Below are 14,346 nucleotides of genomic sequence, written 5' to 3' on the forward strand. Positions count from 1 at the left end.
ATAATAGAATACAGTAGAACCATTTGTCCTATTCTCATCCTCTTTCTTCACGTAGGCACATACATACGAATCACATAGGTCCGCTCAATAAGATCATCTGGTGGATAGGGGTTCTTTGTGATGATAAAGAATCGGAAATTTTTTGTTCTTAAGTCATTGAATTTTGTCTTTGCGTATTCGTCTCCGTCTGATTTCTTTACCAACTTCAAGTAACTGTAAAAAGTCATATATTCCAGAGATATTTTAAGATATAAAAGCAGACAGTTCATAGGTGAATATATGTAAAGCTGAGTATAGCATGATTATCTGAAAGTCTGTAACAATATTTATTACAAGTTATTCAACCAATCATTACTACAGGAGGTTATTTATGGATTTGTTTTGTATATAGTATATTAGTTTTACTTGTTACACTTTGAGTAAGTAGCCCCTGATAAACCAAATTGCTAAATTATCATTTTATACACATATATATGCTTATTTGACCCCTGTGACCTTATACACATATATATGCTTATTTGACCCCTGTGACCTTGAATTAAGGCCAATGTCATTCATTTGAACAAACTTGATTGCACTTTATCCCAGCATGCTACAGACCAAATATCATTAACTTGAGCCTTTTGGTTATTGAGAAGAAGTTGTTTAAATGAAATATTATGGAAGGCACACAACGGACAGTGCTAGAGAGACAAGGACGGACAGTGCATGATGACTATAGGTCATCATGATCCTTCGGGACAGATTACCTAAAATTCAGAACACTACATTAGAAATTAGCGGCCAATTGTTCAAAAGATCTATTAAAACTTAATCAAGGTTTAAGCCTACATTAGATCATCATTAACTTTATGACGTCATTTCCAGAAAATATGATGTTGCACGAATATTTCATAACGTTAACGAAGGATTTAAGCTCTAATATAACTGGATTAACTATTGCCAAGATATTTGATAGAATTCAAAACCACTCCAACATGTACTAATACAGGTTTGACATTATTATTTTTACCTTATAGGATGTTGAAGGGTTCAAATATAAGATATATATATATATAAGATAATCTTATTGAAACATGCTGGGACCATGCTGCAGCCATGCATGCATAATGATGCTTTAGACAATGGTGGAACCATACTGCAGCCATACATGCATCATGCTGTAGACCATGCTGGAACCATGCTGCAAACCATGCTGTCCCGAAGCCTTGATGCAACATAATGGCATGGTACCCTTATTACAGGTACTGCGCATGATTCAACCAAGCTGTCCATTATGCTGCTCTTCATGCTTCAACCATACTGTCCTGCAGCATGGTCACAGTATGGTTTGCAGCATGATTGCAGCCCAATTTGCATAACTGAAACAAGCCTTATATATCAAACCATTCTGTGTACACTTTGATATATAGGTTTAATCCTTGAACAACTTTTAATAGACCTTTGAACAACTGGCCACAGAACACATACAAATGTACATTCAAGATTGACAAGTACAGTTGTCTGGTGTTGACTAATTTCCCATTCAACAACTAAAATGGTATAATTTGTAACTTACTTCTCTTCTTCCAATATACTTTTGTTCATGATTTTTTCCATGAGACCATCAAGAATTTCATCAAATCTTGTTGTGACTGTATCAAACATGTCCACTTCCATCATATCCAGCACCAGTGGCTTACCATACCTGTAGCAGAGATAATGTTGTGGTAATTTTAGTATCACACAGGATCCGACATTATTTCAGCCCCCTGAGTCGCTTAGAGGTCTTTACTTTCCTCATGATCCATTTATTTCTTGAATCGCTCAAGGTTTTTTTTTACTTGAATTGAAGATTTTGTAGATGCGTCTTCTGAATCCCTACGAAGTCAAGCTGCTATACACTTTTAGCCTATCTTAAATCATTCAATCATTTCTTAAATCGCTTGAGAGTACCTTGCCTAATTCTAATCTTCTAATTGAATCGCTCAGAAGTCAAGCTAGCTGTATTAAGCTTTTTTCCTCCTTTCTATAGGAGGTTGGCACTATGTACCCAATTTTATCAAAATCTGTCAAATAGTTAAGGAGTTCATCAGACAATATTATGTCTACACAGACAGATGGACAATCTAATTCCAGTGTTAAAACCCTTTAATCTTCATTGTGGGGGTATAATAAAAACCAAGAAGTGTGATCCTTAGTGACACATATTGTACACTTATATATATATATATATATATATATATATATATATCTATTTAACGATATCTATAGGACCAAGTGTTGAAGGACAGGGTAAAAGAAAGCTGATATTTTACCTGATGGAGCCAATGATTGCCATCCTCGCCTTATCAGGCTCCATCTGAGCTGGACTGAGGGCATTGAGGTAGTTGGTGTCACGGTATCGTAGGAAGGTAGCTACCTGAGCGTTGGGATCAATGATTAAAGGCCACCTGAATAAAACAAACAAATCAAAATACATACATATATGTGAATAACATTTTGAAATACTCAAAAATCTAAAAGAAAATTGAAATTTTATAAGTGTTATTTAAGCTGTTGTATTTGAAATATTAAGTACATCTCCGATTCATCTATGATTGTAGATTTCAATTACAACAGTTCTGGTTACTATGTTTACCATCCAAAATATGGATAAATTAAGTGAATGTGAAAATTTAGTCATTTTTTTTATAATTTTTTCTCTAAGGATGATAGAGTGCAATTTTGAACAAACTTAATATTTACTGAGATTATGTAGAAATATAAAGTTTGTTCAAGGATGCGCTCTATGATGTGTAGGTGAAAAACTTTTATTATGATAAAACTTACAGATCTGCTTAGTTTATGCATATGTTGGCTTATTCATCTTACTTTTTCATGTTCACTTTTTACAGTCTGACTTGAACAAATGACCAGAGGGATCTTGATGCTCACCAAAGAATGATCTATGTCTTATAATGGAAAGGGAGATCTTTTTGCTGCTTTTCAAACTTTAATAATCAATATCCAAGATGGCTGCCTGTCGGCCATCTCGTTGACCGATTGGTTCAGTATGCTCTAGCAGGGCCCTAGGGGAACCTACCTATGAAATTTGAGAAAATTTTCCTTTAAGTACTTTCTAAGAAGAAGCAGTAACAACCTTCAACTATCAAAATCCAAGATGGCAGCCATTAGGCCATATTGTTAAAGTGAATAGTCGGGCAAAGAAAACCAGTCTAAATGCGTTCATTGGCCTTCCTAAAGTTCTCACATATTAATATGACGTTCAAGTTCTGCTTAGTTTCCCAGTTCTGACCATTAAAGTAAAGAAAAGTTGAAAGCATTGAAAGCGAGGCTGCGTGGAAATGTAACCACGGACATAGTGAGCCGGGAGGACGTTTTAGAATTCCCATACTTTAAATTAATTTCTTCGTACGCAGACAGATTTTGACGAGAGATTTTATTTTTCCATTTCATTAGAAATTATACTGGATACATTCACACCATTTTTACCGACTTTAGCCATCCTTGCCCGACTGTTCACTTTTAACCGTTTGGTCCCAAAATGCAATATGCACATCTAGGACCCTAGGGGAATCTACATATCAATATGAGATCTTTCAGTACTTTTTGGGAAATAGCGTTAACAAACTTACACTATCATAATCCAAGATGGTGGCCAGTCGGTCATTTTGTTGACCTATTGGTCCCAAAATGCAATATGCACATCTAAAATGTAGAGCCCTAGGGGAATCTTTCATATGAAATATGAGACAGATTCCTTCAGTACTTTCTGAGAAATAGCAAAATCCAAGATGGCGGCTGGTCGGCAATCTTCTTGCCCAATTGGTCCCAAAAATGCATTATGCACATCTAGGACCCTAGGGGAATCTACATGTAAAATTTGAGACAGATCCCTTCAGTACTTTCTTAGAAATAGAGGTAAAAAGAATTGTTAACTGACGGACGGACCACAGAAGAAAGGCGATTAGATTACCCCACCATCTGATGATTCTGATGTTTGACTTACTTGCCAGAGTCCTTGATCTTATTTCCGACATCTCTAAGTAAGACATCCTCTAGTTCTCGGGTCATTACTTTTACACCAGGCAGTTCGTCCTCCTCTAGACTGGCTGGATACCAAAGAAACATTTAAATCCAGTTTTGAAATCTACTAAATGTTACTCTTTTTTATCCCATTTTCAGCTTCAAATACGGAACACTACATTTTGAATAAGCTTTATGCTAATCACTGTATCATGTGTTATTCTCTTATATTGATGTAGTAATCTATCACTGTGATGCTCTGAGTTAGCTTTCAAATACGTTTATTGAAGAAAAAGAATTCTCAGTGTGCTTATATTTTTAGATTTTTTTATTTCTATTTTGATTCTCCTTTAGCGGAATGAATTTGAGACTTAACATGGTAACCCTTTTTGGTGCAATATAAGCATAAGCTGTCAGTCTTACATTGTCCAGCCCGTTTCTGTTCTCGGAGTTCCAGTTTTGCATTTGCTAACTTTTCTCTAGCTTTCTCTGTATTGAGCTTCAATAATTCAACATCATCCTCTCCATCATGAATTGCCTGTGAAGGGAAGAGATAATTATTTCAACAACATCGGAAAGAGATAACTGCATTTCCGATGAGGAAAAGTTTTCTCTGTCTTACCCAGGGCAAGACAACCTGCACGCTTAGACCATATTCGCATAATAAACTAAGTCATAAGTTATGAAATGTCATATGCAAATAAACATTAACATGTACATGGCGTCCAATTGGACAATCCACATAACCTTTGACCCTGAGTTTCCGCTTCACGTACATGTTGAACTCTGACCTAATGATCATTGCAAATGGCTTCACAAATTTTGTTGATGTTTACTCGGTAAAAGGTTTTGATACATTGATATGTGTTAATTTTGCAAAAATTTCAAAAGAATTAAGATTCTTGTGTTTCTTTTTGACCAGGTGAGCTTAAACCAACACCTCAATCCGACAGAAAGTGCAAGGTCAGGGGCAGGCAGTGAGAGTTTAGATAAATTAACTGTCTAATTTTTGAAAATACTGAAATAGACAATGGCTGTTTTTGCATAAAAAAGAGAGGATACCAATGAAAGATATGGGAAAAAAAGGCATTTTTGGAAGAAAATATTATAAAGAACGAGTTTGATCACACACTATAGCCACTGTAGTGAAACAAAAGTGAGACTGAACTAACTTTAGTCCATGTTGTGCACATTGGCACAGAAACAAGAAATTGTAATGCGCATATCTTATCATCCTAAGTCTGTTGCTTATACGAATGTGTAATCTCAATAAATAGAACAACATGGCCATAGTCAATAGTCAGTGATCAGACTCGCTCAATGTTATATCTTACCTGTAGTGTGACTTCTGGACGGTCATATCCACTGCTCACAGCCTCATCGTGTTCACTTATTCTTTTCTCTAGTTCACAGTAAGCCTTATTTAACTGGTAAACAAAAACAGAAGAACAAAGACAGTCATCTTTTTTCTGTAATAAGTAATATAAACACATCATCACTTTGTGATAAGAAAATTCCCATTCAATGGGATAATATTATGTTCACTGTTCACGTTAGTACTATTTATGTAGGGGTGAACCATAATAATCCAATCAAAATTAATTCAAAAATACTTTCCAACATCAAGTAAATTCATCATTTAGATTGATGTAGATTGAAATATTAAACACGATTAATTAGGAATCATTAACGATTTATAAACAAACCTGTTTCTGTAGAACATCATACTCATGTTGAGCAGCCTCCACCTTACTCTCCAACCTGTAGAAATATATCAATACACATTCATTGTTGCTTATTTGAACTCCCTCTGTAATATTTGTTTTTTCATTGAAAATGTGAAGCATCTTAATGGGTCTCTACGGAGAGCATTAAATTCTTCAAAGCATCTGCTTAGTTTGTTATTTTGTTTGTGTGTGTAATTTAGCCAAAACAAAACCAAAAATATAAGAATAAAATCTTTAAACGGCTTCTTGTGAATAACTAAGAGGCCTAGAGACCTGATATTAAGCCAGTGACATGCTCGGATGAAGGGCTACCAACTTTGTACCTAAAGATATCAATTGACTCATTTAATTTATATGCTGTTGAAACAGTTTTCTGAAACTTCTGATAATTTACTACCCCACCAGTCTCATTTTAATTATGTTAAATTGTAAACAGTGATACGTACTTGCTTTGCTCATATTCATTCCTCTTTCTCTGCTCCTCCAAGCGTTGTTCTTTGGCAGCTTCGAGTTTAGCCAAAAGTGTATCTGTTTGTGCTACATCCCAGTCACTAATCAGATCTTGTACGGCTTTCTGTGAGGCTATCTGAAAAGGGAGATAACAATTGGAAAAATCCTTATAGTACATCATGAAACAGAATACTGGATTCAGACTGGCTTTGCACAAATGGGTGTTATTTGGGATAGTGCCCAGGAAAAAGGCTAATATTGAAGTGTCATGAGATTGAATGTGAATATATTGTGACTGCGAAAATATTTGTATGTTCTAATTATAATGTAACAATAGGATGTAACAATGAAGATGTCGCTTGAAGTGTTTCTGTTACTATGCAATGGAAAGGGGTCATAAACATGTGAGGGTGATGTAGGTCATAAAACCATTGAAGCCTGGTTGAGGGTGCACTATTGCCTTGTGATGGGATAGTGCCCCTGCTTTCAGCTCGGTCACTATTCAACCCTTGACATTGGCAGTCTATCTATGCAAGGGAGATAATCAAAAGATTGCATTATCTCCTTGTAGTCTAGCTATACAGGGGAGATAATCAAAAGATTGCATTATCTCCTTGCAGTCTATCTATACAGGGGAGATAATCAAAAGATTGCATTATATCCTTGCGGTCTATCTATACAGGGGAGATAATCAAAAGATTGCATTATGTCCTTGTAGTCTATCTATACAGGGGAGATAATCAAAATATTCCAATATCACCTTGTAGTTTGTCTATAGAGGGGAGATAATTAAAAGATTGCAATATCTATAAAAGATGTAAGAGATTATGAGCATTTGGATGAATATTTAAAAAAAATGTATAAATTTGATGTCTACCAATAGTAATTAATGCTTGTGCTAGAGAAGAAACTGAAAGTGAAGTGAAGTGAATGGGCAATTTGAATGATTATTAGTAGCACAGACCAGGGAGATAGAAATAGGTGATGAAAGAATGAGATGATTTATTTTAAAATTATTATGACACAATATGTTGTTTCTGAAAATAAAAAGATACAGAAAAAATCTTTGGAGGAGAATTTAACAAAATATAAACTTTAACAAAGGCGATCACAATACCATTAATATACAAGGGTCTCACCTGCTGGGGAGTCTGGCTGTCACTGGCATATATTCGTGGATCTGCACCATTCTGGAGCAACACCTTCCAAAACAGATCAAAATGAAATCAACATAGAATATCAACAAAGTTTTCTTAGATAGTTAAAACATTGATACTTTTTGTTGTACATAGCATATTATCATACAACATTACCATGTGACACTCTTGGCAGATGACATTGTAACTTATTTAACTGACTTTACAGTAAAACATCATTATAACAAACCTCTGGGGATCAACACAATTGATTTTTTATAAGCATAGTTTGTTATACAGTTATTGCAAACATTTCATAGGAATCTTGTGGAATAAGAAGTACTATGTTATAATCATGGATCAGTTGTGTGTTCATTATAAACAAGTTTTACGGTGATTTACTAGTATACAACCAAAAAAGAAAATAATTCCCAGGTATTTCTTCCTACCTGACAAGCCTCCAAATGTCCAGCAAAGGCAGCTCTGTAGAGAGGTGTACGTCCAAACTGACCTTTTGAATTAGGGTCAGCACCTTTATCCAGCAGGAACCTTATAGTCTCAACACTTCCACCATCTGTTCAACAAAGTGTTGCTATAATCATAGCAGAGGCCCATCAATCAATCAGAATAAAATATTTGAATTTTAGACTCTTCATCAATATTAAAATGTATATACATTAAAACCCCTCAAAACTCGAACTGCAGGGGACCTGGTTAATAGTTTGAGGAATACAGGGTATTCGAGTCATTCAATGTTGGTCATCGATATTCAGAAATAGGCATATGTAATGGTCACTATATTTGACAAACCTTGCATGTCAATATTGGGATCCTCACATTTGACCACTATACTTACTCGCTGTCTCAGAAAGGGGAGCATTTTCGTTGGGATATTCACATTTGACCAGTTGACTTACTTGCTGCCTCAGAGAGAGGAGTATTTTCATTGGGATCCTCACATTCGACCACAGCCATCTCATGTTTATTCCGTAAGGCCATGCCTATGGAGTCTTTTCCTACCTCATTTTTATCATCCAAATCCTTTACCTAGAAAAGAGACAACTCAGACATTTATGATTTGTATATAAATAGTCCTTTTTTTTTACATCATAGCAATAGATTATAACACATAACAAGAGGCCCAAGGGATCGACAAGAAATATAATTACACATGGTCCGGAATATGTCGGATCATTTCAGGCAAGTTTCAGCCAAATCACACTAAAAGAACTTTAAAAGAAGTTCAAAATGTGTTTAAAAGATGGCAGCTGTGGCTCACATCATTTGGTGGCCATTGCTTTCTAACAGCTTTATTTTGTCAGATAACTTGGTCTAACTTCTAAGAACAAAAGAAGACAGAACTACTTGTATCAATTGGTTTTGGGTTTGTCGGTCAACTTCTATAACACTGGTTTTATTTTCAAAAGAGGCCCATGGGACCTAACGGTCATCGGACAATTGGCTCAAAACAACAGTCACAGTATAAATATCAGTTGTAGCTAACAACTAAGGTAACACAAGGAACTCTTTAGATGAAGTTGTAAGTTTCCAAAATATTTGATGACTTTTACCTTGTAAGTAATGGTAGAGGTCATTCACTTGAACAAACTTGGTAACCCTTTATCATGGTATGCTACAGGCTCAATACCTGGTCCCTCTTAGTTATTGACAAGAAATTGTTGAAAGATTTCAGCCTATTTGACCTTTGTGACCTTGAATAACAGTGGATGGTAACGGTTGAAGCATGATGACCATAGGTCATCCTGACACTTCGGGTTAGATGAGCTAAAAATTACCTCTTGTAAGACTGCCATAATTTCATCAAGGTCACCCTCAAAAGCTGCTTCCAGCATCCTTTTCCTTCTTTTTGTTTCAGCTTGTCTTCTTTTCCTCTCCTCTTCTTCCTTTTTACGCTGTCGTTCAGCTTCCTCTTGTTCCATTTGTACTAATTTCATGAATGCCTGAAAAATAACAAGACAGAATTTATCTAAAGTAGGAAATATAATGCGATGAAGACAATATACATTCATATATATAGTCAAACCTTTTTAACAAAATGGAAGCTGGTGAGACTATAGTTAAGCCTCATATTTGGTTAGTTTTCAGTGAGTAACTAATCACAACTAGTTAAATATTTTGAATTATTATTCAAGAGTCTCAAATATACTGCTATATACATGTATTATGAAAAGTATACTCTGGTATTTGTAACTGTTAGAATTTCCTTCAGTTTCTTCAGACCCTATTGACATGGAAGATTACCTATTTCTTTGTAGAATTGTAATCTCTATATATGCAGCCACAATTATAAGGCCATTTTAAGAACTGATCAGAACTGAATTTAACTTCTATTATAGTCTACCTCTTTTTCAATCTTATCCATAAGTTCCTCATAGTCCTGTTTTTCTTTCTTCTTCTTTTCCAACTTCTTCTTTGCCAGAAATTGTCTGACCTTTGTCTGAATTTTCCTGGCAGCATCATCCTTTGCTGTCCAAACCCTTTCCTTAGGTTTAGCTGGCTCTGCTGCCTTCCCTTTACCGGGTGCAGCAGCTCCCCCTCGTTTTACACCTGCACAAAGAAATAGAAATAAGATTAGATATTTTCTGTCAATCTATGTAAAATGGGTGACAGAATATTGATTACTATAAGATGTTTTTTTAACATTTTTCAAAGTTCTGGGAAAGGTTGAATGAGAAGTTTTATTTGGAATTTTTTTGGTTCCCTTCTTTTCGAATTATTGCAGGATAATTCTAGCTTTATCTCCCTGAGTTATTTAAGGTTCATATGTTCCTGTAGATAACAGATCATTATCAAGTCTAGTCAGGTCTAATGATCTGCTAATACCACTTTCCATTAATTTGGTGTAATGTTTCAATGTATACTAGGTTTGTCAAACAAGTTTTAATTCACCAATCAGTTCCTCGGAAAATCTTCAGATCGAGTAACCAGTTAATCAGTGAACTTAACATTAATATTTCACTTACCTACCCAACACTGTCGGGTATGGGTTGGTAAAGGGGAAACAAACAATTTATTAGGACTAGCCTGGCATATGTGTGGTGAATGCCATTTAGAAAAACATTCTTAGATAGTAATTAAGACAAAGGAAGCCTAAAGTAAGTAAAAATGTGCTAATATATTCAGTATAATTTCTTATGAAATAAAAAAAATTCCTGTCAAATTATTCGGCATGCGATGAAATTAATCTATATCATAGGAATCCTAAAATGTCCTCCCGGTTGACTATGTCCATGTTGGCATTTCTATGCAGCCACACTTTCAAAGAGTTAGGTAAATCTAGCTATTTTTAGAACTGTGCTAAATTTCATAGAGCTTTTTCCAAAATTTCAATTAATTTTTTATTTGTTTTTGGAAGGCCAATAAACACATTTAGACTGGTTTTCTTTGCCTGACTATTCACTTTAAAATGTACTGTGTGCATTAGTTTCACTATGCGACATGCTGATAAAATATTGTGAGATTTTTTTCTACACCCACTTTACTGACCCAGTCTCCAATTATTTGAATGTTTGCAATACTCCAAAACATTTTGTGCTTACTGTAATGTAGATCTATTTAGGGCTGGTATTAAAGTTAACCTTGGGACTGCACTGGTGTTATGTTAGAGTCTCTAGGGCAGTTTCCTTTGACCACTTCTTTAATTTAATGTAGTTATATTGGTTTTTTGTTTTGTTTTTTGTTTTTCTTTTTTTGTTAATTTCATCTCGATACTCTAGGGGTTCTGATCACTTACCATCTCTACACACCTGGACTATTTCATAGTAAAACTGGAGGCAACAGATCAGAACAGGTAATTTAGATCTTTGGTGCACATAAAAAATAACTGTAGTGTGGTGTGGCTTTGAAATAGGGCGTCCACTCTCAGACTCTGTAGTCTTAGGCCTAAAAGGACATTTTTTGCTGGCATGCGATTTGTTTAGATTTTTCCTCTGAGCTACCTTCAGTTTTACTATGAGATACTCCATGGGTGTAGAGAAAGAAAGTGATTGGAACCCTTGGAGTGTCGTGGATGGGTCGATTTTTGTGATGGTACAGTTGGTAGTAGACTAAAGGTTACACCCTTGTGCACACGGAGTGCACTACGTTTAGACTACAGGTAGACACGGAGTGCACGAGGTTTAGACTACAGGTAGACACGGGGTGCACAAGATTTAGACTACAGGTAGACACGGAGTGCACTACGTGTGAACACGGTGTCCACTACAGGTGGACATCGTGTCCAGGTACATTGAGACCTAGACAAACAAGGTGATGTGTTACAGTTAGGGATCGGGGAAGAATAAGTTCTTCAATTTGAAATAATATATAATTATAATTTTTAAGTGTTTATTTTTTTTTTTAAATTACAACATCTTACTATATAATACGATATTTTTTAGTATACATGAATAAAACATTTTCACTACAAAAGTAATAAAGATTAATTTATATTCATTAAGTATATGTCTATTTAATTTCATATCAGTAGTTTCCATTTCATATCTTAAATTGTCCATATTACGTTTTCAAAAGTCAATGTTTTATGGGTAAATTGCATGAAATATATATATATATCATTTACATGAAATAGTAAATACAAGCATTTTCACAAGTCAAAACCACTTTATAATGGAAAAAACCAGTCCTATTGTGCGTTTGAGACACTTTTTCTTTTATAATAAGCTATCAGTAATACAATCATATATCGGGTAATACATAGCTTTTAAATAAAAAGATTTGGTGCCTATCAATCAGTTATCTAGCGATACCCTTGTAGATCGTATTACATTAAAACATATACACTTTTATTAAAAAAAAAAAAATAGCTTACATATTCTTTATTGAAAACTGAACATCTTCAAAAGATAATGCAGAATTAAATCCACTTCAAACTATCAACTATATGACGTCCTCCACTAATTGGTGGCTAGTGTACCTACAAGTTCCCAATTCAGTAAGCTTGTTTTGATTCTTAATTGCCGGTACACACAATATGTTTATGATCCCAACCCCGCAAGTTATCTTGACCGTATATTGCGTCATGGTCCAATAATTATAACTTGTCAAGCATACAGGTAAGCCACAGTATCCAGCTATACAGGTGCCTCAAGGTGACCATCGATAGATGGCCAGAGGGCAGAATCGTTGCCTTCTGTGTTTGCACGGCTTTATGAGAATGGGGGCAGTATCTATTCAAATAAACATTACAGTACAAATGATTTCCAGTAATTAACGGTAATTTTGATGTTGCAATAAATATTATGTTTCTGATAGCAATAAATATTTCTATCTGTCAAAGTCCATATAGACTGCAGAATAAATACATATTTTCTCATATCTCTGTGGCACATCATCTAGTCTGTCTGTGGTCTGGATGTAGTGGACATATTACCTGGACACGATGTCCACCTGTAGCGGACACCGTGTTCACACGTAGTGCACTCCATGTCTACCTGTAGTCTAAATCTTGTGCACTCCGTGTCTACCTGTAGTCTAAACCTCGTGCACTCCGTGTCTACCTGTAGTCTAAACCTCGTGCACTCCGTGTCCACTCGTAGTTCACACCGTGTGCACAATGTGTAACCTTTAGTCTACTACCAACTGTATACATTTGTTATAATAGAGTGCAACGTTTAAAATTTATTTGAATGGCCATGAAAATGTACAATGTAGGCCTAAACATTTTGCGTACATTTATGTTTTTAGCAATGCATGTTCACAACCAGTAGGTTAGTACAGTACAATGCAGCAGGGCGTATTTATTACCTGCGGCCGGGGCACCTCGTTTTGCAGGTGCTCCTCTTCCAGCCGCCTTGACTGGTGCTGCTTTGTTGGCTGCGGGTTTTGCTGGCGCTTTCGCTGGAATCGGCTTTTTAGGAGGCATTTTGTATTTTTGATGTTGCCTCTAAACGATGTCAATACTTTTTCAAACAAAACATCGGGTATACAGAGATATGTTTACATACACCGTCCTCCATTTGTCAACACGACAGTCCCGCACTTAGCAATCAAACAATGCGCACTCTGATTGGTCAATAAAACCACAGGTCCATGTATAGTCTCTATGTGAAAAAAAAATGCCAGAAATACATATAAATAAACAGTTTATTTATATGTATTTCTGGCTATTTCTCATATAGAGACTATACATGGCCCTGTGATAAAACTATACCCATGAAGCACAACCCTATTTCAAGCTAACAATGCATGGTTTTTAAGACATTGTCAGCTTTAAGGATCCGCACCTCTGAGATTTCAGCAGGGACGTACACTGTAGGAAGCGGGGGCAACTGCCCTCCTTGTTCTCCAGCCCCCCAATTTTCGCCGGATGAAATATTCTAAAAATGCACACTTGAAAGAAAAATAGGGTCAAAATTTTTAGTAATGAAAATTCAATACACCACGAACTAGCTAAACATGTCTATCAAAGGATTTAATAAATTTTATCAATACGTGTATATGTAGCAAAAGTTGTCATTTGCAAATATTGTCAAAATAAGACTTCTATTGCAAAGTAAATGGATAAAGTAGATTTCTTAAATGATTTCAAAAATGTGTCTTTCTTCACTTGGAGTAGTCAACATCTTAGTATTTTTTACATGTACTTCAATTGTTTTTACATAAAAAATATTACTGCGGCAGCATTTTTTAACTACAAATGTATAAAAATGTATACCAAGCTAGTTTTTGCTGTAATTAAAGCTTTAAAGGCCCACTACCTTTCCGGAGCAAAATTTAAAGGTTTCTAAAAGAACATTAATAACATAAGAATATATATATCGATGTCATAAGATGAGGTTACAACATGAAGTTTATGCAAGATTTCCTGCGTAATATACCTGATAACAGTTTGGGTTTCATTTCGCTGTTTTTGCCATCTTGCGCAGTGATAATTAACTACCGCGCGGTATTTAGGACGACGGCGGGAAACAAAAGACGACCCGCTTTAAGAAAATTAACATTTTATTTATCTAAATTAAAATGTTCAGAAGGTGATGATAAGTGTAGCATTACTGGTAAGTTTG

At 35.3% G+C, this 14,346-nt stretch overlaps 1 protein-coding gene across 1 annotated transcript; it reads right to left on the bottom strand.

Moving 5' to 3' along the window:
- Position 1: 1 nt before the first annotated feature.
- On the bottom strand, positions 2-13,321 carry LOC138325342 (IQ motif and ankyrin repeat domain-containing protein 1-like). Its single transcript, XM_069270932.1, has 14 exons — positions 13,088-13,321; positions 9,684-9,889; positions 9,118-9,282; positions 8,239-8,368; positions 7,771-7,895; positions 7,325-7,387; positions 6,182-6,321; positions 5,715-5,769; positions 5,343-5,435; positions 4,432-4,546; positions 3,992-4,094; positions 2,298-2,432; positions 1,559-1,687; positions 2-213 (listed from the first exon to the last, which is right to left on the bottom strand). Exons 1-14 carry the CDS (start codon positions 13,203-13,205, stop codon positions 48-50), a joined length of 1,743 nt encoding a protein of 580 aa, XP_069127033.1. The 5' UTR covers positions 13,206-13,321; the 3' UTR covers positions 2-47.
- Between the last annotated feature and the right edge of the window lie 1,025 nt (positions 13,322-14,346).

Source organism: Argopecten irradians, chromosome 6, assembly GCF_041381155.1.
Source record: "Argopecten irradians isolate NY chromosome 6, Ai_NY, whole genome shotgun sequence".
NCBI lineage: Eukaryota > Metazoa > Mollusca > Bivalvia > Pectinida > Pectinidae > Argopecten > Argopecten irradians.